General features: G+C 35.9%; 7 protein-coding genes across 7 annotated transcripts; 2 read left to right on the top strand and 5 right to left on the bottom strand.

The window, feature by feature from the left end:
- Positions 1 to 6,686: 6,686 nt before the first annotated feature.
- Positions 6,687 to 7,176, bottom strand: LOC127285902 (histone H2A). Its single transcript, XM_051312108.1, has one exon. It carries the CDS (start codon positions 7,087 to 7,089, stop codon positions 6,715 to 6,717), a length of 375 nt encoding a protein of 124 aa, XP_051168065.1. The 5' UTR covers positions 7,090 to 7,176; the 3' UTR covers positions 6,687 to 6,714.
- A 139-nt stretch (positions 7,177 to 7,315) lies between these two features.
- Positions 7,316 to 7,759, top strand: LOC127286057 (histone H2B). Its single transcript, XM_051312349.1, has one exon. The coding sequence runs from the start codon at positions 7,377 to 7,379 to the stop codon at positions 7,746 to 7,748; it is 372 nt and encodes a 123-aa protein (XP_051168306.1). The 5' UTR covers positions 7,316 to 7,376; the 3' UTR covers positions 7,749 to 7,759.
- Positions 7,760 to 8,875: 1,116 nt separating this feature from the next.
- LOC127286058 (histone H4) lies at positions 8,876 to 9,271 on the bottom strand. Its single transcript, XM_051312350.1, has one exon. It carries the CDS (start codon positions 9,220 to 9,222, stop codon positions 8,911 to 8,913), a length of 312 nt encoding a protein of 103 aa, XP_051168307.1. The 5' UTR covers positions 9,223 to 9,271; the 3' UTR covers positions 8,876 to 8,910.
- Positions 9,272 to 9,463: 192 nt separating this feature from the next.
- On the top strand, positions 9,464 to 23,966 carry LOC127286059 (histone H3-like). Its single transcript, XM_051312351.1, has 2 exons — positions 9,464 to 9,804; positions 23,594 to 23,966. The coding sequence occupies exons 1-2, from the start codon at positions 9,476 to 9,478 to the stop codon at positions 23,919 to 23,921; spliced, it is 657 nt and encodes a 218-aa protein (XP_051168308.1). The 5' UTR covers positions 9,464 to 9,475; the 3' UTR covers positions 23,922 to 23,966.
- LOC127286053 (late histone H1-like) lies at positions 10,547 to 11,428 on the bottom strand. Its single transcript, XM_051312346.1, has one exon. It carries the CDS (start codon positions 11,353 to 11,355, stop codon positions 10,741 to 10,743), a length of 615 nt encoding a protein of 204 aa, XP_051168303.1. The 5' UTR covers positions 11,356 to 11,428; the 3' UTR covers positions 10,547 to 10,740.
- Positions 20,353 to 21,095, bottom strand: LOC127286052 (histone H1C-like). Its single transcript, XM_051312344.1, has one exon. The coding sequence runs from the start codon at positions 21,038 to 21,040 to the stop codon at positions 20,423 to 20,425; it is 618 nt and encodes a 205-aa protein (XP_051168301.1). The 5' UTR covers positions 21,041 to 21,095; the 3' UTR covers positions 20,353 to 20,422.
- Positions 22,630 to 23,375, bottom strand: LOC127286054 (histone H3). Its single transcript, XM_051312347.1, has one exon. It carries the CDS (start codon positions 23,354 to 23,356, stop codon positions 22,946 to 22,948), a length of 411 nt encoding a protein of 136 aa, XP_051168304.1. The 5' UTR covers positions 23,357 to 23,375; the 3' UTR covers positions 22,630 to 22,945.
- Positions 23,967 to 25,766: the final 1,800 nt, after the last annotated feature.

The following is a 25,766-nucleotide window of genomic DNA, read 5'->3' as shown; positions in this document are numbered from 1 at the left end:
ATGATCATGATGATAATGATCATGATAATGATCGTACTGAGGATGATCATACTGATGATCATGATGATAATGATCATGATGTTGATGATTATGATGATGATGATCATACTGATGATCATAATTATGATGATCATGACGATTATCATAATGTTGATGATCATCAGTATGATCATCTTCATGATCATCATCATCATGATCAACAGTATTATCAACGTCATGATCATCATAATTATGATCATCAGTATGATCATCCTCAGTATGATCATCATCATGATCAACAGTATTATCATCGTCATGATCATCATCATGATCAGCAGTATCATCATCGTCATGATTATCATAATTATGATCATCAGTATGATCATCATCATCATGATCAACAGTATTATCAACGTCAGGATCATCATACTGTTGATCATGATGATGATAATCATGATGATGATCATGATGATGATCATACTGAGGATGATAATACTGATGACCATAATTATGATGATCATGAGGATGATGATAATGTTGATGATCATACTAATCATGAAGTTGATGATGAACATACTAATGATGAACAAGATGATGATCATACTAATGATGAACTTGATGATGAACATACTAATTATGATCAAGATGATGATCATACTCATGATCATGATGATGATAATCATGATGACCATGACGATGATAATTCTGTTGATCATGATGATGGTGATCATGATGATGATCATTCTGAGGATGATTATACTGATGATGATGATGATGATGATCAAGATGATGATCATGATGATGATAAAGATGATGGTCATACTGATGATCATGATGATGATCATACTGATGATGATCATACGGATGATCATAATTATGATGATCATGACGATGATCATAATGTTGATGATCATACTAATGATGATCAAGATGATGATCATACTAATGATCATGATGATGATGATCATGATGATGATCATACTGACGATGATCATACTGATGATTTTAAGTATGATGATGATGACGATGTTCATACTGTTGATGATCATGACGATGATCATACTGTTGATGATCATACTAATGATGATCATACTGAGGATCATGATGATGATGATCATGATGATAATAATACTGTTGATCATGATGATGATGATCATGATGATGATCATACTGAGGATAATCATACTGAGGATGATCATACTGAGGATGATCATACTGAGGATGCTCATACTGATGATCATAATGTTGATAATCACACTAATGATGAACAAGATGATGATCATACTAATGATCATGATGATGATGATCATGATGATGATGATCATGATGATGATGATCATGATGATGATGATCATGATGATGATGATCATGATGATGATCATACTGAGGATGATCACACTGAAGATCATAATTATGATGATCATGAAGATGATTATACTGAGGATGATCATACTGATGATCATAATTATGATGATCATGATGATGATCATACTGATGATCATGATGATGATTATGATGATGATCACACTGAGGATGATCATACTGATGATCATTATTATGATGATCATGACGATGATCATACTGTTGATGATCATACTAATGATGAACTTGACGATGAACATAGTAATTATGATCAAGATGATGATCATACTGATGATCATGATGATGATTATCATAATGATGATCATACTGAGGATGATCATGATGATGATCATACTGAGGATGATCATACTGATGATCATAATTATAATGAACATGACGAAGATCATAATGTTGATGATCATACTAATGATGAACTTGATGATGAACATACTAATGATGAACAAGATGATGATCATACTAATGATCATGATGATAATGAGGATCATAATTATGATGATCATGACGATGAACATACTGTTGATGATCATACTAATGATGAACTTGATGATGAACATACTAATGATGATCAAGATGATGATCATGATGATGATCATGATGATGATCATACTGATGATCATAATTATAATGATCATGATGTTGATAATACTGTTGATCATGATGATGATGATCATGATGATGATCATACTGATGATCATCAACATTATGATCATCGTCATGATCATCATAATTATAATCATCAGTATGATCATCATCATCATAATCATCATCATTATGATCATCAACATTATGATCATCGTCATGATCATCATAATTATGATCATCCGTATGATCATCATCAGTATGATCATCATCAGTATGATCATCATCAGTATGATCATCATCTTGTTCATCATTAGTATGTTCATCATCAACTTCATGATTAGTATGATCATCAACATTATCATCATCCTCATGATCATCATAATTATGGTCATCAGTATGATCATCCTCAGTATCATCATCATCATGATCACCATCATGATTATCATCATCATGAACAACAGTATGATGATCCTGACGTTGATAATACTGTTGATCATGATGATGATGATCATACTGATGATCATAATTATGATAATCATGACGATGATGATACTGCTGATCATGATGATGAAGATCATGACGATGATAATACTGTTGATCATGATGATGTTCATACTGAGGATGATCATACTGATGATCATAATTATGATGATCATGACGATGATCATACTGTTGATGATCATACTAATGATGAACATAGTAATGATGATCAAGATGATGATCATACTGATGATCATGACGAAGATGATACTGTTGATCATGATGATGATAATCATGACGATGGTAATACTGTTGATCATGATGATGATGATCATGACGATGATAATACTGTTGATCATGATGATGTTCATACTGAGGATGATCATACTGATGATCATAATTATGATGATCATGACGATGATCATACTGTTGATGATCATACTAATGATGAACATAGTAATGATGATCAAGATGATGATCATACTGATGATCATGACGAAGATGATACTGTTGATCATGATGATGATAATCATGACGATGGTAATACTGTTGATCATGATGATGATGATCATGATGATGATCATACTAATGATGAACAAGATGATGATCATACTGATGATCATGATGATGATCACACTGAGGATGATCATACTGATGATCATTATTATGATGATCATGACGATGATCATACTGAGGATGATCATACTGAGGATGATCATACTGAGGATGATCATACTGATGATAATTATTATGATGATCATGACGATGATCATACTGTTGATGATCATACTAATGATGAACATAGTAATGATGATCAAGATGATGATTATGACGATGATGATACTGTTGATCATGATGATGATTATCATGACGATGATAATACTGCTGATCATGATGATGATTATCATGATGATGATCATACTAATGATGAACTTGACGATGAACATAGTAATTATGATCAAGATGATGATCATACTGATGATTTTAAGTATGATGATGATGACGATGTTCATACTGTTGATGATCATGACGATGATCATACTGTTGATGATCATACTAATGATGATCATACTGAGGATCATGATGATGATGATCATGATGATGATCATGATGATGATCATACTGAGGATGATCATACTGATGATCATAATTATGATGATCATGATGATGATTATCATAATGATGATCATACTGAGGATGATGATGATGATGATCATACTAAGGATGATCATGATGATGATCATACTGAGGATGATCATACTGATGATTATACTGAGGATGATCATACTGATGATCATAATTATGATGATCATGACGTTGATAATACTGTTGATCATGATGATGATGATCATGAAGATGATCATACTGAGGATCATAATTATGATGATGTTGGGGAAAAATAAAAGAAAGCGCAATAAGGGAAAAATAAATTTTTTTAATTTTACTTTTATTTAATAAATATTATAAAACATTTATAATAAACTTACCTTATAAAATTCACTGAAAACTTGCATTTTAATTTTACAGGTAATTTGTCTATATATCTTTAGAGTACTTTCCGGAGATAGTTTTAAAGAAATTCACAAAGCAAATTTCTGAAAAACTCAAAATTTAATATTTCCTAAACTTTTATCCACAATTTTTCGGCAAACTTAATCGGATAACTATCCTGAACTTCTCACAGCGAGTTATAAAACCGAGGACATATAGAGCTCGCCTGAACTTCCCCTGAAGCTCCCCAACTTAGTTTCCGAACTTAACACGGGGAACTCCCCGCGAACTCCCTGCGAAAAACGGTGCTGTCTGGGTTCAATATAATGAAACACGTGCTAACTATATCATCAGATAAGATTGTTAACGTGTAGTAAAATTTATGAATGAAAATACGTTAGTATTTATCTTTTTTTTTGCTTTTCCAAATTCTATATTATACTTATATATATCTATATTCTTCTCTTTTATTTTTAAATTATTTGTCGCTTTTCAAACTAAATTAGAGGAATCTTTCCAATAATTATTTAGTTTTTTAGCTTTTGTTATTAACTTTTCAAAATTCTTTTACTTTTTTAAACAATTGATTGTTTATCGTTTCAAAGAATTTTGATGCTAAAGAAAATAATAATAATAATGAATAAAAGAATTAGTTATTTTTATTTAAGAAATGTAAATAAACAATTAATCTGACAATATAGTTTTTCTTTGTTTATAAAAACGATTGTGAGTCTTTCCTTATTAATTCTCTCAATTCTGAATAGAATGAAATTTACTTTTAGTTTAACTTAGTAATTATAAATAAATAAAATTAAATACAAACACACCTTGATTTTGTGATAATCTCACTATTAAAATCGATTTGCAATTATTGGTTATGTAGTTTATGAATTCAGTTTAAAACTGTTCAGATAAAAGAGACAGAAAAACGAATTTACACACTTTACGCAGGGCGCTTCTCCCAAGAAATAATAATACATTGGCAATTCTCGCCAAGAACAATGCCATTGTCTACCTGTCAATCATTTTTCTCTAACTTATTTTCATTTTCTAAAATCTTTAAATTCTCAAAAAATAATAATTTTAAAATTATTTAACTTTTACCATTAATTTTTAAATAATTTTTACTTTAATATAACATATGATTTTATTCAATTATTATTAATTTGAGCAATTTTTTAAAATAATTTTTATTATTTCACTTTCTAAATAATTTAAAGAAAAAAATATGAAATAAATTTATTCTTTAAATAATAATCTATAAAAATTCTTATTTATAAAAAAAACTTTAAATTTAAATTAAATTACTAATTCTCTTAATTCGTATTTATATCTACCTTCTCTTTCTATTATTTTTCCTGTTTATGTTTTCATTGTGTGCATCATTATAATCATCAGTATGATATATCAAGATCATCATTAGTATGATTATCAACAGTATGATCATCGTCAAGATCATCATATTTTTGATCATCGTTATATTCATCTTGATCATTATTGTTAGTGGTTTCTTTTAATGATGAGACAGTAAGTTATTAGTTGTATTTGATTCAAATAACTATTTATTTAATACGATTAATTAATATACTTTGGTTAAGTTAATGTGTATTTCGTTCAAATACATATTTATTGGATAATAGACAAGTAAACGATGTATTTGGGTCAAATACTTTTTATTTGATCCAAATAAATTTTTTTTTAGTGTATCTATTAAATCAGGAATAAATTCGTAAACTTTTGTTAACTTACCTTTGTTGATGTCATACACAAATAAATAAAAAGTTTTGAATGTAATATATTTAATTGCAAAATTGCCTGGTATTCAGCCATATATTCTGGAATTGATATAATTCAAATTTTTAATTCAAATTTGTAAATCTTAAATTTTTACATTTCGTGGTTATTTTTTTGTATGTTCCGTGGATATTGTTGAAACATAACAATTTCCATTTCTGTGTGTCAATTGATAAGCTGATTTGAATTCTGCTTCACATTGGAGACACAACAGGGAGAAAGGCACTCAAAATAAAAGGAAAGTGTGATTTAATTAATAAACACTCGCGAATAAAAACATTTCTTTAATTATCCTGAAATTAGTATTTGTTTTAATCAAATAATAATCAATCCTTGTACAAACAACTGCTTGGTCGCCTTAATCTGTCACCTCGTTTTCACTACGTCCGACATCTTTAAAGTTATATCGTATACAGTATTCTGCGCATGCTTGCGTTAAACTCGAATAAACTTTTATTTGAATTAAATATATTATTTATTTGCCACAAATGTACCTTTTTAAAAAGTACTAATAAAATTGTTTATTTGTAAGAAACATATACGACAATTTCAAACAAACATTTATTTATTTAATTTAAATAAAATATTTATTTGAAATAAATAAAAATGATTTAAATATACGTTTTTATTCAAAACTAATAAATTTTTTATCTTGGTGTAAGGAAGGCCAAAAGTAAAAACTCCCACTTTTCAATCCCTACTTCCAACATTTTAGTAGCATAAGGGAAGGTCTAATCATCGTTTCACGACATTTCCCCTGAAATGTATGGTCACTGAAATAACTAGATACAATATTAAATAAGGGAACATTTTTTAAAACTATAATTCCTTTAAAAAATGTATTAAAAAGCATAAAAAAAAACTAAGGATTTTCAATACACTGCACCGCTTAGTAAATAATGAGAAAATAAAATATTATAATGCAAGAAACAAAGATTCACACGTAAAAAAGATTTGATGGCCCTGAAAAGGGCCGATTGTTTTAGAGAGGATGTGGATAGAAATTTAAGCTTTCTTTTCGGTCTTCTTGGGCAAAAGAACAGCTTGGATGTTTGGAAGAACACCACCTTGAGCGATGGTGACTCCAGAAAGAAGTTTGTTCAATTCCTCGTCATTCCTGATGGCTAGTTGGAGATGACGGGGGATGATTCTGGTCTTCTTGTTGTCGCGAGCGGCATTTCCTGCCAATTCCAAAACTTCGGCAGCCAAGTATTCCATTACTGCTGCGAGGTAGACTGGAGCTCCGGCACCAACTCGCTCAGCGTAGTTTCCCTTGCGCAAGAGACGATGGATACGACCAACTGGGAATTGAAGTCCAGCTCTGTTGGAACGAGTCTTTGACTTTCCCTTGACTTTGCCTCCTTTTCCACGTCCGGACATTTTTTCGATTTAGTTTAGTAGCAACGTAACGAACAACTCAAAGGTTGGATGACTAATACAAAAATTTCAGTAAAATCGACTATTTATGCACTTCCATTAGGGTCCCCCACCACTATTCTTCTATCACAATACTGTGACAGGTGGGCATTTACAGCGAGTGCACGAACCAATCACAATGTAGCATAGCCACTGCGACAGAACATAAAAGAAACCCGGTTTGTGGTCGGAGTATCAATTCACTCCGTATTCTCATTGAGTTTACACGTGTTTGTCTCTGAATATCCAAAATGCCTCCTAAAGCAAGTGGAAAAGCTGTGAAAAAAGCCGGCAAGGCTCAAAAAAATATCACCAAGACTGATAAGAAAAAGAAGCGCAAGAGGAAGGAAAGCTATGCCATCTACATCTACAAGGTATTGAAACAAGTCCATCCCGACACTGGAGTCTCCAGCAAGGCCATGAGCATCATGAACAGCTTCGTCAACGACATCTTTGAACGTATCGCTGCCGAATCTTCCCGCTTGGCCCACTACAACAAGAGGTCCACCATCACCTCCCGGGAAATCCAAACCGCTGTCAGGCTTCTCCTTCCTGGTGAACTTGCCAAACACGCCGTCTCTGAAGGAACAAAGGCTGTCACCAAGTACACCAGCTCCAAGTAAATCTAAATCTTGATCTCCGAAAACAATCGGCCCTTTTCAGGGCCAACAAATTTTTTTACGAAGGAATTAATTTTTTCTTTAACATTTTTAAGCCAATATTAGTTTATTGTTACCACCATTATATTTTAAATTTCTCTCTATGAAAAGCTATTATTGGTGTAAGGAAATAAAGTGTATAGGTTTCGAGAAAGCAACAGCCTTTTTTATGTTGCAGGTCAAAAATATTCTCATGTATTTTATAACAACCATATATACGTGTTATTCTGGAGTAGCCTGCTTTGGGAAAACCCAAAAGAAGGATTAAAAAAAAGTATTTCATATCCGATATTTGATGTTTTGTGTTATTAGTATTTGACTTTCGTTGATTTAGTGAGTCTTTTTTATATCTGGTCAACATGTGTTTAGTGTCCAATGGTAAAAGTTTCTATAGCGTTTCAAATGGTATTTTTATGTTCTTTAAAGGGTTTTAGAGGGAAGAAAAGGTTGGGATTCTATACTTCATTTATAACAATTCTGAACTTTAACGAAGTTGACTTACGCTTGCTCCCATCGAAATGCAGTGTCCGGCTCATGCCACTTTTCGAAAGAGAAAACACTCAAGTCGAGTTAACTAAGTTTTTATTTCGTATCTTATGCTCGATCTCAACGCTTCCTACGATTTTTGGACTACTCAACTCGAGTTAACTGAGTTTTTATCAAGTATTCTTTCATTTTCTGGGTTTTTGTAGATTTTTAATAACTATTTTTTGCAATAAATAATTAAAATAAACAATTTTTAATAACGTAATCAGACGCAGTTTTTTCTTACGAATCCATTGATACCAAAAACTCATTTTTGTCAAAAATATGACTTAACTAAGTTTTTACATCGTACGGCAGTATAATTGACGGATGTGAAATAATAGTATACTTTATGTAAAATAAAAAAAAACTTTCTTTTTTACATTTACCTTTTCAATTTTATTAAATAATTTTTTACCTTCACAGATCACATTTAATTTAACTCGCCTAAGGATTTTCCTCTAATAAAATCAATTATCAACAGGAAACAATTTTTTGTTTTGAAAACATGTTTTAAAAAAAAGAATTCCAAAGTTAGAAAATTTGGTGGCCCTGAAAAGGGCCGATTGTATGCAAATGATGATGATGATGACGTGTATATTTAACCGCCGAAACCGTAAAGGGTGCGGCCTTGACGTTTCAAAGCATAGACGACGTCCATGGCGGTGACAGTCTTCCTCTTGGCGTGCTCGGTGTAAGTGACGGCGTCACGGATCACGTTCTCAAGGAACACTTTGAGAACACCACGAGTTTCCTCGTAGATCAATCCGGAGATACGTTTCACTCCACCACGACGAGCCAAACGACGGATGGCTGGCTTGGTGATACCTTGGATGTTATCACGCAAAACTTTGCGATGCCGCTTTGCTCCTCCTTTTCCCAAACCTTTACCTCCCTTTCCGCGACCAGTCATTTTTGCAGATAATAAAGTTCGTACGTCAAAATCGAACGAAGAACAAACTGAGAATGCTTTTCCAGCGAAGTGAGCATTATTTTATAACATCGTGTGGCACACTTCTCCCACCACAATTTCAATCTACCAATCGTGTTGTTAGTTTCCCCTCCCTTTAGCTGCTTATTGAACAGAAGGGTCGAAAGTCCATAAATACAGCATTTTTCCCGCAAAATTTCATTGTTTTGTTAGTCTCCGAACTTAAAGCATCGTCATGGCACGTACCAAGCAAACCGCTCGTAAATCCACCGGTGGTAAGGCACCAAGGAAACAACTCGCCACCAAGGCCGCCAGAAAGAGCGCGCCTGCAACTGGTGGAGTGAAAAAACCCCATCGTTACAGGCCAGGAACCGTCGCTCTCCGTGAGATCCGTCGTTATCAAAAGAGCACTGAACTCCTCATCCGCAAGCTTCCTTTCCAACGTTTGGTCCGTGAGATCGCTCAAGATTTCAAGACCGACTTGCGTTTCCAGAGCTCTGCTGTGATGGCTCTCCAGGAGGCTAGCGAGGCTTACCTCGTCGGTCTCTTCGAAGACACCAACTTGTGCGCCATCCACGCCAAGAGAGTCACCATCATGCCAAAAGACATCCAATTGGCTCGTCGTATCCGAGGAGAACGTGCTTAATTTTTTTCCAACACCTTCCAAATACAATCGGCCCTTTTCAGGGCCAACACATTTTTTTACGTTGAAATTATTTTGGTTTAACATTATAAATAATAAATTATTAAGATAAATTTGAACTATTAGATAAATTATAACTAAATTATCATTTGTATTTTGTAGAAGTCGTTCACTGGTAAATGAAGTTTATTAAAATTTCTTTAAAGTAATGGACGTTTTATGAAAATATAAAATATGGAGGCGTAACCTTTTTTAAAATGTTGTAATTGGATATTTGATGTCTAAATATATTTTATGGAGTTAATGATTAGCTGATCAATTTACTAAAAATTGTAGTTGAATCATTTACAAAAAGACTGAAACAACTGCAAAACATCTTTCTATCAACTATATTCTTAGTTATTGTAACTACATTCTTATAGTGAATTCTACTTTTTAAATTGAGTTGATGACCTATTGTACTAGGCAGAGTACTTAATTGTAGTCAAATCTATTATATTTTTTTAAGTGCAGTTACATTAATTAAATGTGTACTTGTAAATTACAGCATATATCTGACATATTGCCTCGAAAGAATAAATAAATTTACTACAAAAAATATTAACAAAAAAATGTTTCATCGAAGATAATTGGAGAAAAATTATTGCTGTCCCTAAAGTTCTGAATAATTTTTTATTTTGATTTAATTGTATGATAAAATAATACTTAGTTTAATTTAGCAATTTATTTGTATTTTAATAAAATATTTGTTGAAGGAACAAAACAAACCATTACGTAAAAAATAATTTGTGGCCCTGAAAAGGGCCGTTTGTTATCGATGAGTTCTGAAAATGTTACTGTTATATAACATTCCCTCCTTATTTTTTTGCAACCTTCTTTGCCACTGTCTTTTTGGGTTTTGGTGCAGCTTTCTTGGCGGCAACAGGTGCCTTTGCCTTCTTGGGAGAAGCCTTGGTCACCTTAGGCTTGGCAGTGGTAGACTTGGCCTTTGGTGGTTTGGCTGCAACCTTAGGAGTCTTTTTCTTCTCGGCAACAGCTTTCTTGGCCTTGACAGCTACAGCCTTCTTCGGAGATGCTACTTTTTTAGCCTTGGATGCAGCAGCTTTAGGTTTAGCTGTAGCAGTCTTGGTTTTTGCCTTGGCCTCAGCTTTGGCGACATTCAATTTGAAGGATCCTGCAGCACCTTTTCCCTTGGTTTGAATCAGCGTTTTGTTGGCAACAGCAGCTTTAAGATACTTTCTGATGAAAGTCGCTTGCTTCTCCACATCAACTGCATAAGTACCAGCAATATATTTCTTGATGGCTTGGAGAGAAGAACCGCCTTTTTCCTTCAAAGCTGTGATAGCTGCAACTACCATTTCAGATGCTGGTGGGTGAGCGGCTTTTGTGCGAGGTTGCTTCGCTTTAGGAGTTGCCGCCTTCTTAGGAGTTGTAACTGCGGGTGCAGCTGGAGATTCTACTTTATCTGCCATTTCGAATAAACAAAATATATTTGTTAAAAATTTCAAGAAAAGTTGAATAACTAGTCCAATCCTCTCAACTCAACTGGCAAAAGAGAAATGAAAATTTTCGCAGGCGATCGATGACTTAGTGAACCACACGGACGGTGAAGAAAGACTACTTAGCTTGTGCGTCGCATGCCATTCAAAATTTGGGTATCATGTGTACTGCTTTAAAAAACTTCTTTTTAATTTAACTGATAACATTTATAATTGTGGTTATAAATCACTTTGATTTCAATTGAACACTAATTGTAATTTTAAAGTAAAAGAATTTAAGTTTGATCAATACATTATTTATCGGTAAAACTGTACATTTACCAAGACTATATTTTCTATGCTGTCTCAAATTATTTTGCAAAAATGTAAAAAAAAGTATTCTAATTACTTTTTTCTAAAATAGAGTTTTCTGATCTACACTCTATATTATTAGCATTACTATCAATAAATTGTTTGGATTTTTTAAAATTAATTTAAACGGTAAAAAATTACCCAAATAAAGAACTAGTTCAAACTCTATCAATGGAGCACTCTCATTACTACATTGGATAATATGTATCAGTAATGCAAAATTTATAAACATTTATAATTACATACACAGTGTACTTACAAAGTCTAGGATCCGCATTGTAGGATCCACAGTGTAGAATCCACATTGTAGGATTTACAGTGTAAGGTCTGCAGTGTAGAATCCACATTGTAGGATTTACAGTGTAAGGTCTGCAGTGTAGAATCCACATTGTAGAGTCTACAGTGTAGAATCCACAGTGTGGAATAAACAGTGTAGGATCAACAGTGTAGAATCCACAGTGTAGAATCAGGAGTGTAGGATCCGCAGTGTAGGATCCACAGTGTAGAGTCCGCAGTGTAGAATCCACATTGTAGAGTCTACAGTGTAGAATCCACAGTGTAGAATCCACAGTGTAGAATTAGGAGTGTAGAATCCACAGTGTAGAATTAGGAGTGTAGGATCCACAGTGTAGAATCCACAGTGTAGAATCCACAGTGTAGAATCAGGAGTGTAGAGTCCGCTGTGTAGAATCCACATTGTAGAGTCTACAGTGTAGAATCCACAGTGTAGATTCCACAGTGTAGAATTCACAGAGTAGAATCCACAGTGTAGAATTAGGAGTGTAGGATCCACAGTGTAAAATCCACAGTGTAGGATTTACAGTGTAAGGTCTGCAGTGTAGAATCCGCATTGTAGAGTCTACAGTGTAGAATCCACAGTGTGGAATAAACAGTGTAGGATCAACAGTGTAGAATCCACAGTGTAGAATTAGGAGTGTAGGATCCACAGTGTAGAATCCACAGTGTAGAATCCACAGTGTAGAATCCACAGTGTAGAATCAGGAGTGTAGAGTCCGCAGTGTAGAATCCACATTGTAGAGTCTACAGTGTAGAATCCACAGAGTAGAATCCACAGTGTAGAATCCACATTGTAGAGTCTACAGTGTAGAATCCACAGTGTGGAATAAACAGTGTAGGATCAACAGTGTAGAATCCACAGTGTAGAATAAACAGTGTAGGATCAACAGTGTAGAATCCACAGTGTAGAATCAGGAGTGTAGGATCCGCAGTGTAGAATCCACAGTGTAGAATCCACAGTGTAGAATCAGGAGTGTAGAGTCCGCTGTGTAGAATCCACATTGTAGAGTCTGCAGTGTAGAATCCACATTGTAGAATCCACAGTGTAGAATTCACAGAGTAGAATCCACAGTGTAGAATTAGGAGTGTAGGATCCACAGTGTAAAATCCACAGTGTAGGATTTACAGTGTAAGGTCTGCAGTGTAGAATCCGCATTGTAGAGTCTACAGTGTAGAATCCACAGTGTGGAATAAACAGTGTAGGATCAACAGTGTAGAATCCACAGTGTAGAATTAGGAGTGTAGGATCCACAGTGTAGAATCCACAGTGTAGAATCCACAGTGTAGAATCAGGAGTGTAGAGTCCGCAGTGTAGAATCCACATTGTAGAGTCTACAGTGTAGAATCCACAGAGTAGAATCCACAGTGTAGAATTAGGAGTGTAGGATCCACAGTGTAAAATCCACATTGTAGGATTTACAGTGTAAGGTCTGCAGTGTAGAATCCACATTGTAGAGTCTACAGTGTAGAATCCACAGTGTGGAATAAACAGTGTAGGATCAACAGTGTAGAATCCACAGTGTAGAATAAACAGTGTAGGATCAACAGTGTAGAATCCACAGTGTAGAATCAGGAGTGTAGGATCCGCAGTGTAGGATCCACAGTGTAGAGTCCGCAGTGTAGAATCCACATTGTAGAGTCTACAGTGTAGAATCCACAGTGTAGAATAAACAGTGTAGGATCAACAGTGTAGAATCAGGAGTGTAGGATCCGCAGTGTAGGATCCACAGTGTAGAATCCACAGTGTAGGATCCACAGTGTAGAATCCACAGTGCAGAATCAGGAGTGTAGGATCCGCAGTGTAGGATCAACAGTGTAGAGTCCGCAGTGTAGAATCCACATTGTAGAGTCTACAGTGTAGAATCCACAGTGTGGAATAAACAGTGTAGAATCCACAGTGTAGAATAAACAGTGTAGGATCAACAGTGTAGAATCCACAGTGTAGAATCAGGAGTGTAGGATCCGCAGTGTAGGATCCACAGTGTAGAGTCCGCAGTGTAGAATCCACAGTGTAGAATCCACAGTGTAGGATCCACAGTGTAGGATCCACAGTGGAGGATCCACATTGTAGAGTCTACAGTGTAGAATCCACAGTGTAGAATTAGGAGTGTAGGATCCACAGTGTAGAATCCACAGTGTAGAATCCACAGTGTAGAATCAGGAGTGTAAAGTCCGCAGTGTAGAATCCAGAGTGTAGAATCAGGAGTGTAGGATCCGCAGTGTAGGATCAACAGTGTAGAGTCCGCAGTGTAGAATCCACATTGTAGAGTCTACAGTGTAGAATCCACAGTGTAGAATCCAAAGTGTAGAATTAGGAGTGTAGGATCCACAGTGTAGAATCAGGAGTGTAGAATCCACATTGTAGAGTCTACAGTGTAGAATCCACAGTGTGGAATAAACAGTGTAGAATCCACAGTGTAGAATAAACAGTGTAGGATCAACAGTGTAGAATCCACAGTGTAGAATCAGGAGTGTAGGATCCGCAGTGTAGGATCCACAGTGTAGAGTCCGCAGTGTAGAATCCACAGTGTAGAATCCACAGTGTAGGATCCACAGTGTAGGATCCACAGTGGAGGATCCACATTGTAGAGTCTACAGTGTAGAATCCGCAGTGTAGAATCCACAGTGTAGAATTAGGAGTGTAGGATCCACAGTGTAGAATCCACAGTGTAGAATCCACAGTGTAGAATCCACAGTGTAGAATCCACAGTGTAGAATCAGGAGTGTAGGATCCGCAGTGTAGGATCAACAGTGTAGAGTCCGCAGTGTAGAATCCGCATTGTAGAGTCTACAGTGTAGAATCCACAGTGTAGAATCCACAGTGTATAATTAGGAGTGTAGGATCCACAGTGTAGATTCCACAGTGTAGAATCCACAGTGTGGAATAAACAGTGTAGGATCAACAGTGTAGGATCCACAGTGGAGGATCCACATTGTAGAGTCTACAGTGTAGAATCCACAGTGTGGAATAAACAGTGTAGAATAAACAGTGTAGGATCAACAGTGTAGAATCCACAGTGTAGAATCAGGAGTGTAGGATCCGCAGTGTAGGATCCACAGTGTAGAGTCCGCAGTGTAGAATCCACAGTGTAGAATCCACAGTGTAGGATCCACAGTGTAGGATCCACAGTGGAGGATCCACATTGTAGAGTCTACAGTGTAGAATCCGCAGTGTAGAATCCACAGTGTAGAATTAGGAGTGTAGGATCCACAGTGTAGAATCCACAGTGTAGAATCCACAGTGTAGAATCAGGAGTGTAGAGTCCGCAGCGTAGAATCCACAGTGTAGAATCAGGATTGTAGGATCCGCAGTGTAGGATCAACAGTGTAGAGTCCGTAGTGTAGAATCCGCATTGTAGAGTCTACAGTGTAGAATCCACAGTGTATAATTAGGAGTGTAGGATACACAGTGTAGATTCCACAGTGTAGAATCCACAGTGTAGAATCAGGAGTGTAGAATCCAAATTGTAGAGTCTACAGTGTAGAATCCACAGTGTGGAATAAACAGTGTAGGATCAACAGTGTAGAATCCACAGTGTAGAATCAGGAGTGTAGGATCCGCAGTGTAGGATCCACAGTGTTGAGTCCGCTGTGTAGAATCCACAGTGTAGAATAAACAGTGTAGGATCAACAGTGTAGAATCCACAGTGTAGAATCCACAGTGTAGGATCCACAGTGTAGAATCCACAGTGTAGAATCAGGAGTGTTGGATCCGCAGTGTAGGATCCACAGTGTAGAGTCTACAGTGTAGAATCCACAGTGTAGAATAAACAGTGTAGGATCAACAGTGTAGAATCCACAGTGTAGAATCCACAGTGTAGAATCCACAGTGTAGGATCCACAGTGTAGAATCCACAGTGCAGAATCAGGAGTGTAGGATCCGCAGTGTAGGATCAACAGTGTAGAGTCCGCAGTGTAGAATCCACATTGTAGAGTCTACAGTGTAGAATCCACAGTGTAGAATCCAAAGTGTAGAATTAGGAGTGTAGGATCCACAGTGTAGAATCAGGAGTGTAGAATCCACATTGTAGAGTCTACAGTGTAGAATCCACAGTGTGGAATAAACAGTGTAGAATCCACAGTGTAGAATAAACAGTGTAGGATCAACAGTGTAGAATCCACAGTGTAGAATCAGGAGTGTAGGATCCGCAGTGTAGGATCCACAGTGTAGAGTCCGCAGTGTAGAATCCACAGTGTAGAATCCACAGTGTAGGATCCACAGTGTAGGATCCACAGTGTAGGATCCACAGTGGAGGATCCACATTGTAGAGTCTACAGTGTAGAATCCGCAGTGTAGAATCCACAGTGTAGAATTAGGAGTGTAGGATCCACAGTGTAGAATCCACAGTGTAGAATCAGGAGTGTAGGATCCGCAGTGTAGGATCAACAGTGTAGAGTCCGCAGTGTAGAATCCGCATTGTAGAGTCTACAGTGTAGAATCCACAGTGTAGAATCCACAGTGTATAATTAGGAGTGTAGGATCCACAGTGTAGATTCCACAGTGTAGAATCCACAGTGTAGAATCAGGAGTGTAGAATCCACATTGTAGAGTCTACAGTGTAGAATCCACAGTGTGGAATAAACAGTGTAGGATCAACAGTGTAGAATCCACAGTGTAGAATCAGGAGTGTAGGATCCGCAGTGTAGGATCCACAGTGTTGAGTCCGCAGTGTAGAATCCACAGTGTAGAATAAACAGTGTAGGATCAACAGTGTAGAATCCACAGTGTAGAATCCACAGTGTAGGATCCACAGTGTAGAATCCACAGTGTAGAATCAGGAGTGTTGGATCCGCAGTGTAGGATCCACAGTGTAGAGTCCGCAGTGTAGAATCCACATTGTAGAGTCTACAGTGTAGAATCCACAGTGTAGAATCCACAGTGTAGAATTAGGAGTGTAGGATCCACAGTGTAGATTCCACAGTGTAGAATCCACAGTGTAGAATCAGGAGTGTAGGATCCGCAGTGTAGGATCCACAGTGTAGAGTCCGCAGTGTAGAATCCACATTGTAGAGTCTACAGTGTAGAATCCACAGTGTAAAATTAGGAGTGTAGGATCCACAGTGAAGAATCCACAGAGAAGAATCCACAGTGTACAATCAGGAGTGTAGGATCCGCAGTGTAGGATCTACAGTGTAGAGTCTGCAGTGTAGAATCCGCAGTGTAGGATCTACAGTGTAGAATCCACAGTGTAGAATCCACAGTGTAGAATCCACAGTGTAGAATTAGGAGTGTAGGATCCACAGTGCAGATTCCACAGTGTAGAATCCACAGTGTAGAATCAGAAGTGTAGAGTCCGCAGTGTAGAATCCACAGTGTAGAATCAGGAGTGTAGGATCCGCAGTGTAGGATCAACAGTGTAGAGTCCGCAGTGTAGAATCCGCATTGTAGAGTCTACAGTGTAGAATCCACAGTGTAGAATCCACAGTGTATAATTAGGAGTGTAGGATCCACAGTGTAGATTCCACAGAGTAGAATCCACAGTGTAGAATCAGGAGTGTAGAATCCACATTGTAGAGTCTACAGTGTAGAATCCACAGTGTGGAATAAACAGTGTAGGATCAACAGTGTAGAATCCACAGTGTAGAATCAGGAGTGTAGGATCCGCAGTGTAGGATCCACAGTGTTGAGTCCGCAGTGTAGAATCCACAGTGTAGAATAAGCAGTGTAGGATCAACAGTGTAGAATCCACAGTGTAGAATCCACAGTGTAGAATCCGCAGTGTAGGATCCACAGTGTAGAATCCACAGTGTAGAATCAGGAGTGTTGGATCCGCAGTGTAGGATCCACAGTGTAGAGTCCGCAGTGTAGAATCCACATTGTGGAGTCTACAGTGTAGAATCCACAGTGTAGAATCCACAGTGTAGAATTAGGAGTGTAGGATCCACAGTGTAGATTCCACAGTGTAGAATCAGGAGTGTAGGATCCGCAGTGTAGGATCTACAGTGTAGAGTCTGCAGTGTAGAATCCGCAGTGTAGGATCTACAGTGTAGAATCCACAGTGTAGAATACACAGTGTAGAATACACAGTGTAGAATCCACAGTGTAGAATCCACAGTGTTGAGTCCGCAGTGTAGAATCCACAGTGTAGGATCCACAGTGTAGAATCCACAGTGTTGAGTCCGCAGTGTAGAATCCACAGTGTAGAATAAACAGTGTAGGATCAACAGTGTAGAATCCACAGTGTAGAATCCACAGTGTAGGATCCACAGTGTAGAATCCACAGTGTAGAATCAGGAGTGTTGGATCCGCAGTGTAGGATCCACAGTGTAGAGTCTACAGTGTAGAATCCACAGTGTAGAATAAACAGTGTAGGATCAACAGTGTAGAATCCACAGTGTAGAATCCACAGTGTAGAATCCACAGTGTAGGATCCACAGTGTAGAATCCACAGTGCAGAATCAGGAGTGTAGGATCCGCAGTGTAGGATCAACAGTGTAGAGTCCGCAGTGTAGAATCCACATTGTAGAGTCTACAGTGTAGAATCCACAGTGTAGAATCCAAAGTGTAGAATTAGGAGTGTAGGATCCACAGTGTAGAATCAGGAGTGTAGAATCCACATTGTAGAGTCTACAGTGTAGAATCCACAGTGTGGAATAAACAGTGTAGAATCCACAGTGTAGAATAAACAGTGTAGGATCAACAGTGTAGAATCCACAGTGTAGAATCAGGAGTGTAGGATCCGCAGTGTAGGATCCACAGTGTAGAGTCCGCAGTGTAGAATCCACAGTGTAGAATCCACAGTGTAGGATCCACAGTGTAGGATCCACAGTGGAGGATCCACATTGTAGAGTCTACAGTGTAGAATCCGCAGTGTAGAATCCACAGTGTAGAATTAGGAGTGTAGGATCCACAGTGTAGAATCCACAGTGTAGAATCCACAGTGTAGAATCAGGAGTGTAGGATCCGCAGTGTAGGATCAACAGTGTAGAGTCCGCAGTGTAGAATCCACAGTGTAGAATCCACAGTGTAGGATCCACAGTGTAGGATCCACAGTGGAGGATCCACATTGTAGAGTCTACAGTGTAGAATCCGCAGTGTAGAATCCACAGTGTAGAATTAGGAGTGTAGGATCCACAGTGTAGAATCCACAGTGTAGAATCCACAGTGTAAAATCCACAGTGTAGAATCCACAGTGTAGAATCAGGAGTGTAGGATCCGCAGTGTAGGATCAACAGTGTAGAGTCCGCAGTGTAGAATCCGCATTGTAGAGTCTACAGTGTAGAATCCACAGTGTAGAATCCACAGTGTATAATTAGGAGTGTAGGATCCACAGTGTAGATTCCACAGTGTAGAATCCACAGTGTAGAATCAGGAGTGTAGAATCCACATTGTAGAGTCTACAGTGTAGAATCCACAGTGTGGAATAAACAGTGTAGGATCAACAGTGTAGAATCCACAGTGTAGAATCAGGAGTGTAGGATCCACAGTGTAGATTCCACAGTGTTGAGTCCGCAGTGTAGAATCCACAGTGTAGAATAAACAGTGTAGGATCAACAGTGTAGAATCCACAGTGTAGGATCCACAGTGTAGAATCCACAGTGTAGAATCAGGAGTTTTGGATCCGCAGTGTAGGATCCACAGTGTAGAGTCCGCAGTGTAGAATCCACATTGTAGAGTCTACAGTGTAGAATCCACAGTGTAGAATCCACAGTGTAGAATTAGGAGTGTAGGATCCACAGTGTAGGATCCACAGTGTAGGATCCACAGTGTAGGACGTCACTTATCAAATTCACGTTATTTACTCATTTTTTAAATGTACTAAGTTTTTTTTTAAATTAAAGTTGACAAAGTGTAGATTTCTGTGGTTTTTGAAATTTTTTCCTATACATATGAGAAATAGTTTAAATATACATTTGTTCATTAAATAAACAATTTTTTTGCATAAACAGTAAAGATTAATTGAAATTCTATTGCATTTCAAAGAGACATAATTTTTCTATATTGTCACCAAATTTTATTAAATTTCATTTACAAGCAACAGAGTAATTGCAAATTTAGTGGAAAGGTAACAAAATATTCAGTTGTTAATAAATAATTAAAAACTTAATTTTTTTAAAAAAGCATTTTATGATTTTAATTCGGCTTCCTGCAATAGATTATGAAAAAAAATGTTTTAAATTTGAAAATTCAGTTTTAAGTGGCCCAGTTGGGAAATTTTCACCCATTACTTATTTCATATGCCTTGATTTCTATATTCAGTTTTTATTATAAAGCATTGTGAACTTTATTATCGTAAAACGAACAGAAAGTGTTGTAACATAATTAAATAGGAATAAATTGTTTTACAGATCAAAAGAAATTCCTTCGTATAAAACGAGTGGTGGCCCTGAAAAGGGCCGTTTGTTTACAATCATGCTTTGAAAATGTCACAAGAATAACATTTTCACCATCTTACTTCTTGGCAACCTTCTTTGCCGCGGGCTTTTTTGCTTTTGGTGCAGCAGCTTTCTTCGGGGAAGCTTTTGCCTTTTTTGGAGCAGCTTTAGTGGTTTTAGGTTTGGCAGCGGTGGATTTTGCCTTTGGTGGTTTTGCCGCAACTTTCGGGGTCTTCTTCTTTTCGGCAACAGCTTTCTTGGTCTTGGCTGCCACAGCCTTTTTCGGAGAAGCTGCTTTCTTAGCCTTAGGAGCAGCAGCTTTGGGTTTAGCAGCAGGAGTCTTAGCCTTGGGCTTAGTTTTACCTTCAGCCTTGGTGACGTTCAATTTGAAGGATCCTGCAGCTCCTTTTCCTTTAGTTTGGATCAAGGCCTTATTGGCAACTGCAGCTTTGAGGTACTTTCTGATGAAAGGGGCTTGCTTCTCGACATCGACTTTGTAGGTGGCAGCGATGTATTTCTTGATGGCTTGCAGGGAAGAGCCACCTCTCTCCTTCAAAGATGCGATGGCTGCATTAACCATCTCTGATGCTGGTGGATGACTGGCTTTAGCACGGGGCTTTTTTGCCTTCGCAGCTGCAGCCTTTTTAGGAGTTGCAACTGCAGGCGCAGCTGGTGATTCTACTTTATCAGTCATTTCGATAATGAAACTATTCGAAAAAAAAGTTTAAGAACTCTTGATATACTCTCGACGCAACTGGTGAGACAGTAATAATAATTTTTTCACTCGATCGGTGACCTATTGAATTGTACGGACGGTGAAGAAAGTCCCCTGCGCTCTTAGGCCGCTTGCTGTTCGAATTCTTGCTAACTTGGGAACGACATTCAAAACATTTGTCAACTTTTAAGTGTTAAAACTTTGACATATTGTTGTAAATATCTTTAATTTTAATTTTACGATTATTGTACTTTTTGACTTATAAAAAAAACATTATTTTTTTATAGCATTTTTAGGTAAAATTTAGCATTTTTCGAAGCTCTGCTTTCAGCTGTCAGTCGTATCAAGTTTCGAAAATTATAAAAAATACGTTAACAAATTCTTTTATTAAAAATTTTATTTTTGAAATCAATTCTGTATTTATCTCTCGTTATGGATATTTAATTTATTTTTTTGTTAATAGTAAATTGAAGGTGTTACGAGTAGTTAAAGTTGTGCATCAGTTCTAACTTTTGAAATGGTAAGCAAACGTTTAGAGTGGATGTCTTGATCAATAATGAAAAAATGAAAAAATTTTGTTAGCATAGTTATATGTATATTTATAAATGTTAAACATGTTTTTTTTGAGAAATTTAATTTTAACTATAGACTCAAGAACTGCAAAAATATTTTCTCGCGTCACGATTATAACTCCTATATTTACTACTTTTAGCATATATATATTAATCAATAGAATGAATTTTAAAAGTGCCTTTTTTAATGTAATACAGTATATTATATATTATTTTAAGTTTGTATTTAAATATTTATTAATTAAATGACAAATAAACATATCGTCCAAATAATACAGAGTTGCCACAAAAAGATAACTTTTAAATTACATGACTTTTCCAGGTTTTATAGACCATTTTAAAAAATCTTAAATTGGAATATAAAATTGTTTTGATAAATGTTTAACTAGTTATAACAAAAAATAAAAAAACTTTTAACTAAGTACAATAGGTAGCAATAATAACTTATTATTACATTATTAACAGTAACGTAATAATTGTAATGTATAAATACTAATAATAAATTAAATTTTTAATTTATAATTATGGTTACTTTGAATTTCATTTCAAAATAAGTGTTATTAAAATTCATTGTAAAATCTTGAAATAACATAAGCAGAATCATTTCTATTAACATTAATTATAATAATAAATACTATTATATTTGTAATTAATTACATCTATTTAATTTATGTTTTACAAAGAAATAAAAAAAATTTATTTAGTATTTAAAACTTAAAAATTTTAAGACAAATTATTTTAAGACTATAAAAGTTAAAAACTATTGTTAAAAGAGATATCTATATTGAATTTAAATCATTTAGATTTTCTTCGAATTAAAAAATTTCGACACTTTTCAGGATATAATAATATCAAAATACAGAAAGAAAACATGATAAATTTTTAATTTTAAAATCATACCTAAAATAGTTATGTAATTATTAGAATATTATTATTATATTATATTTATAAAGATTACTAATGTCCACTAGAAAAATAGGATGGCGAGCAGGTTTTACAAATTTCGTCTTTTCCCTGACCAAAAAAAATTCTGTGTTTCTTACAAGTAGGTATATACTAATATAAATTGAAAATATAAAATTTTAATTAAATAAATAAACATACTGAAAAAAACTAATATATTTGACTACCATAAACTACTCTGCCTTATACTATAGATCCTCAACTCATTTTAAAAAATAGTGTGCAAAAGAAGAAACTAAATGAGTAGACAAACTAAAAAAATATCTGAAATGAACAAGAATACTTCAACGTAAGAAAATGTGTTGGCCCTGAAAAGGGCCGATTGTGTTTGGAAGGTGTTGTAAAAAATTTAAGCACGTTCTCCTCGGATACGACGAGCCAATTGGATGTCTTTTGGCATGATGGTGACTCTCTTGGCGTGGATGGCACACAAGTTGGTGTCTTCGAAGAGACCGACGAGGTAAGCCTCGCTAGCCTCCTGGAGAGCCATCACAGCAGAGCTCTGGAAACGCAAGTCGGTCTTGAAATCTTGAGCGATCTCACGGACCAAACGTTGGAAAGGAAGTTTGCGGATGAGGAGCTCAGTGCTCTTCTGGTAACGACGGATCTCACGGAGAGCGACGGTTCCTGGCCTGTAACGATGGGGTTTTTTCACTCCACCAGTTGCAGGCGCGCTCTTTCTGGCGGCCTTGGTGGCGAGTTGTTTCCTTGGTGCCTTACCACCAGTGGATTTACGAGCGGTTTGCTTGGTACGTGCCATGACGATGCTGCAAGTTCGGAGACTAACAAAACAATGATGTACGGCGGGGAAAATGCTGTATTTATGGACTTTCGACCCTTCTCTTCAATAAGCAGCTAAAGGGAGGGGAAACTAGCAACACGATTGGTAGATTGAAATTGTGGTGGGAGAAGTGTGCCACACGATGTTATAAAATAATGCTCACTTCCCTCGAAAAGCATTCTCAGTTTGTTCTTCGTTCGAGTTTGACGTACAAACTTTATTATCTGCAAAAATGACTGGTCGCGGAAAGGGAGGTAAAGGTTTGGGAAAAGGAGGAGCAAAGCGGCATCGCAAAGTTTTGCGTGATAACATCCAAGGTATCACCAAGCCAGCCATCCGTCGTTTGGCTCGTCGTGGTGGAGTGAAACGTATCTCCGGATTGATCTACGAGGAAACTCGTGGTGTTCTCAAAGTGTTCCTTGAGAACGTGATCCGTGACGCCGTCACTTACACCGAGCACGCCAAGAGGAAGACTGTCACCGCCATGGACGTCGTCTATGCTTTGAAACGTCAAGGCCGCACCCTTTATGGTTTCGGCGGTTAAATATACACGTCATCATTATCATCTGCATACAATCGGCCCTTTTCAGGGCCATCAAATTTTTTAACTTTGGAATACTTTTTTTAAAACATGTTTTCAAGACAAAAAATAGTTTTCTATTGATATAATTGATTTTATTAGTGAAAATTTCATTGTTTCTGAAGACATTGATTTTTTTTTGATTCCCTGACGAGTGAGAACAGCTCACAACTGCGTTATCAAGCGGTTCTCCTTTTTTTCTCCGTGTAGCACAGTAGATTTCAACAAAGCAAAATTTAGTCTCTTACAGCAAGGTAATATTTGCTTTAAGAGACTCCATTTTTGATTGGTTAAAATCTATTCTAAATTTGCTCCATGTGACAGCATTGTTACGAGCCGAGTTACCTTTTATTACGCAACTCTAACAATGGAATGTGATTGGCCGGATTCTCTTTAGTTAAATCCTTTAAGAAGGAAGCGGGAAGGTTTAAATAAAAAAATATTTAATTTCCGATACAACGGAAGGGAAACCTGTTCCAAGGAAGAATAATTTATTAGATCTTCCTTCGAAAGTAAAACCCTGTAAATTTATTAATTATTAATACTTTAGAATTAGTCATTCTATTTCCTTTATGTGAAAAACTATTTTATTTATCATGAGAAAATGTCAAGAGTATTGCAACGAGCGACTATATTCTCACTCGAATCATTTCGATGTATCGAATGAACGATACGATATGATTTAAGTTACGATTTAAATAACCTAAAATAAGTGTCATTATAAAACATTTTATAATACTCTTAACATTCTCTCATAATAAATAAAATAGAGTTTTTCACATAAAGGAAATAGCATGACTAATTCTAAAGTATTTCTGTTGAACTTTTAAGTTTATTTCAATATCGTATTTCTTTTAGCAACATAAAAGATTAAAGGAGAAATGTCGTAAATCAGTACAAATAAATAAGAGAAAATATATTCACATATTTTCTCTTATTTCAATTCTAAAATGTAATCCTAGAACGTCATAAAAACCACTTGAAAAAATGTGATCCTTTCTATAAAAAAAGGGACACTAAACACATGTTGACCAGACACGGACTTTTACTACCTTCAATAGAAAAGTCGCGTACGGGTTAAACAATAGACGAAAGTCTACAACGGAAATGCTTTGTATAAGAAAGCAATAAATAATTAAATAATTGTTTATGTACATGTTTTAGTATATTTACACATTTGTATGTAAGCGTTAAATAAATTAATAATTGATTATCGGAATATTATAATTTAATATTCACAGTTTTCCTAAAAGTATCAAATTGAGACCAAAAATTGCATCAAATCTTTGCAACGTTTTGATGCACATAAGTTATATCAAAAAGAGATCGTTTTGTGTATCATTTTTAGAAATGATACACGAAACGGTCTCATTTTTTGATGCAAAAAATTTAATCAATTTATATCAATCATGGCCGAATTAAATCGACTCAAAATTAAACGAATTTTTTCATATATATTTTGGTAATAGTACAATTGCGGAGACCATTTCACTATTTAATTTGAAAATGAAAATAACAGAAAATCAAAGACAATGTGCAATTCGATAATTAAAAAGTGACAGCTTATAAACATAACCTAAAATGCATGAGAAAAAATTTGTCGATAAAATCAATATAGCCGAGCTTTTTAGAAGGTAGATGGCAGTTTTGCTATTTATAAAAACGATTCAGAAAAAATTTAAAGAAAGAAAATAGATGAGTGCTGCCATCTACCTTCTAAAAAGCTCGGCTATATTGATTTTATCGACAAATTTTTTCTCATGCATTTTAGGTTATGTTTATAAGCTGTCACTTTTTAATTATCGAATT

The sequence above is a fragment of the Leptopilina boulardi genome, unplaced genomic scaffold (assembly GCF_019393585.1).
Source record: "Leptopilina boulardi isolate dan_hultmark-lab unplaced genomic scaffold, ZJU_Lbou_2.1 LbouV2_342, whole genome shotgun sequence".
NCBI lineage: Eukaryota > Metazoa > Arthropoda > Insecta > Hymenoptera > Figitidae > Leptopilina > Leptopilina boulardi.
This window is presented reverse-complemented; position numbering and strand designations above follow the sequence as displayed.

Bases quoted from the DNA above. Each gene is read 5' to 3' on its own strand.
- LOC127285902 (XM_051312108.1), bottom strand. From the start codon at position 7,089: ATGTCCGGACGTGGAAAAGGAGGCAAAGTCAAGGGAAAGTCAAAGACT.
- LOC127286057 (XM_051312349.1), top strand. From the start codon at position 7,377: ATGCCTCCTAAAGCAAGTGGAAAAGCTGTGAAAAAAGCCGGCAAGGCT.
- LOC127286058 (XM_051312350.1), bottom strand. From the start codon at position 9,222: ATGACTGGTCGCGGAAAGGGAGGTAAAGGTTTGGGAAAAGGAGGAGCA.
- LOC127286059 (XM_051312351.1), top strand. From the start codon at position 9,476: ATGGCACGTACCAAGCAAACCGCTCGTAAATCCACCGGTGGTAAGGCA. The intron at 9,805-23,593 runs GTGCGCCATCCA...TGACGTACAAAC, and splicing joins CTCTTCGAAGACACCAACTT to TTTATTATCTGCAAAAATGA.
- LOC127286053 (XM_051312346.1), bottom strand. From the start codon at position 11,355: ATGGCAGATAAAGTAGAATCTCCAGCTGCACCCGCAGTTACAACTCCT.
- LOC127286052 (XM_051312344.1), bottom strand. From the start codon at position 21,040: ATGACTGATAAAGTAGAATCACCAGCTGCGCCTGCAGTTGCAACTCCT.
- LOC127286054 (XM_051312347.1), bottom strand. From the start codon at position 23,356: ATGGCACGTACCAAGCAAACCGCTCGTAAATCCACTGGTGGTAAGGCA.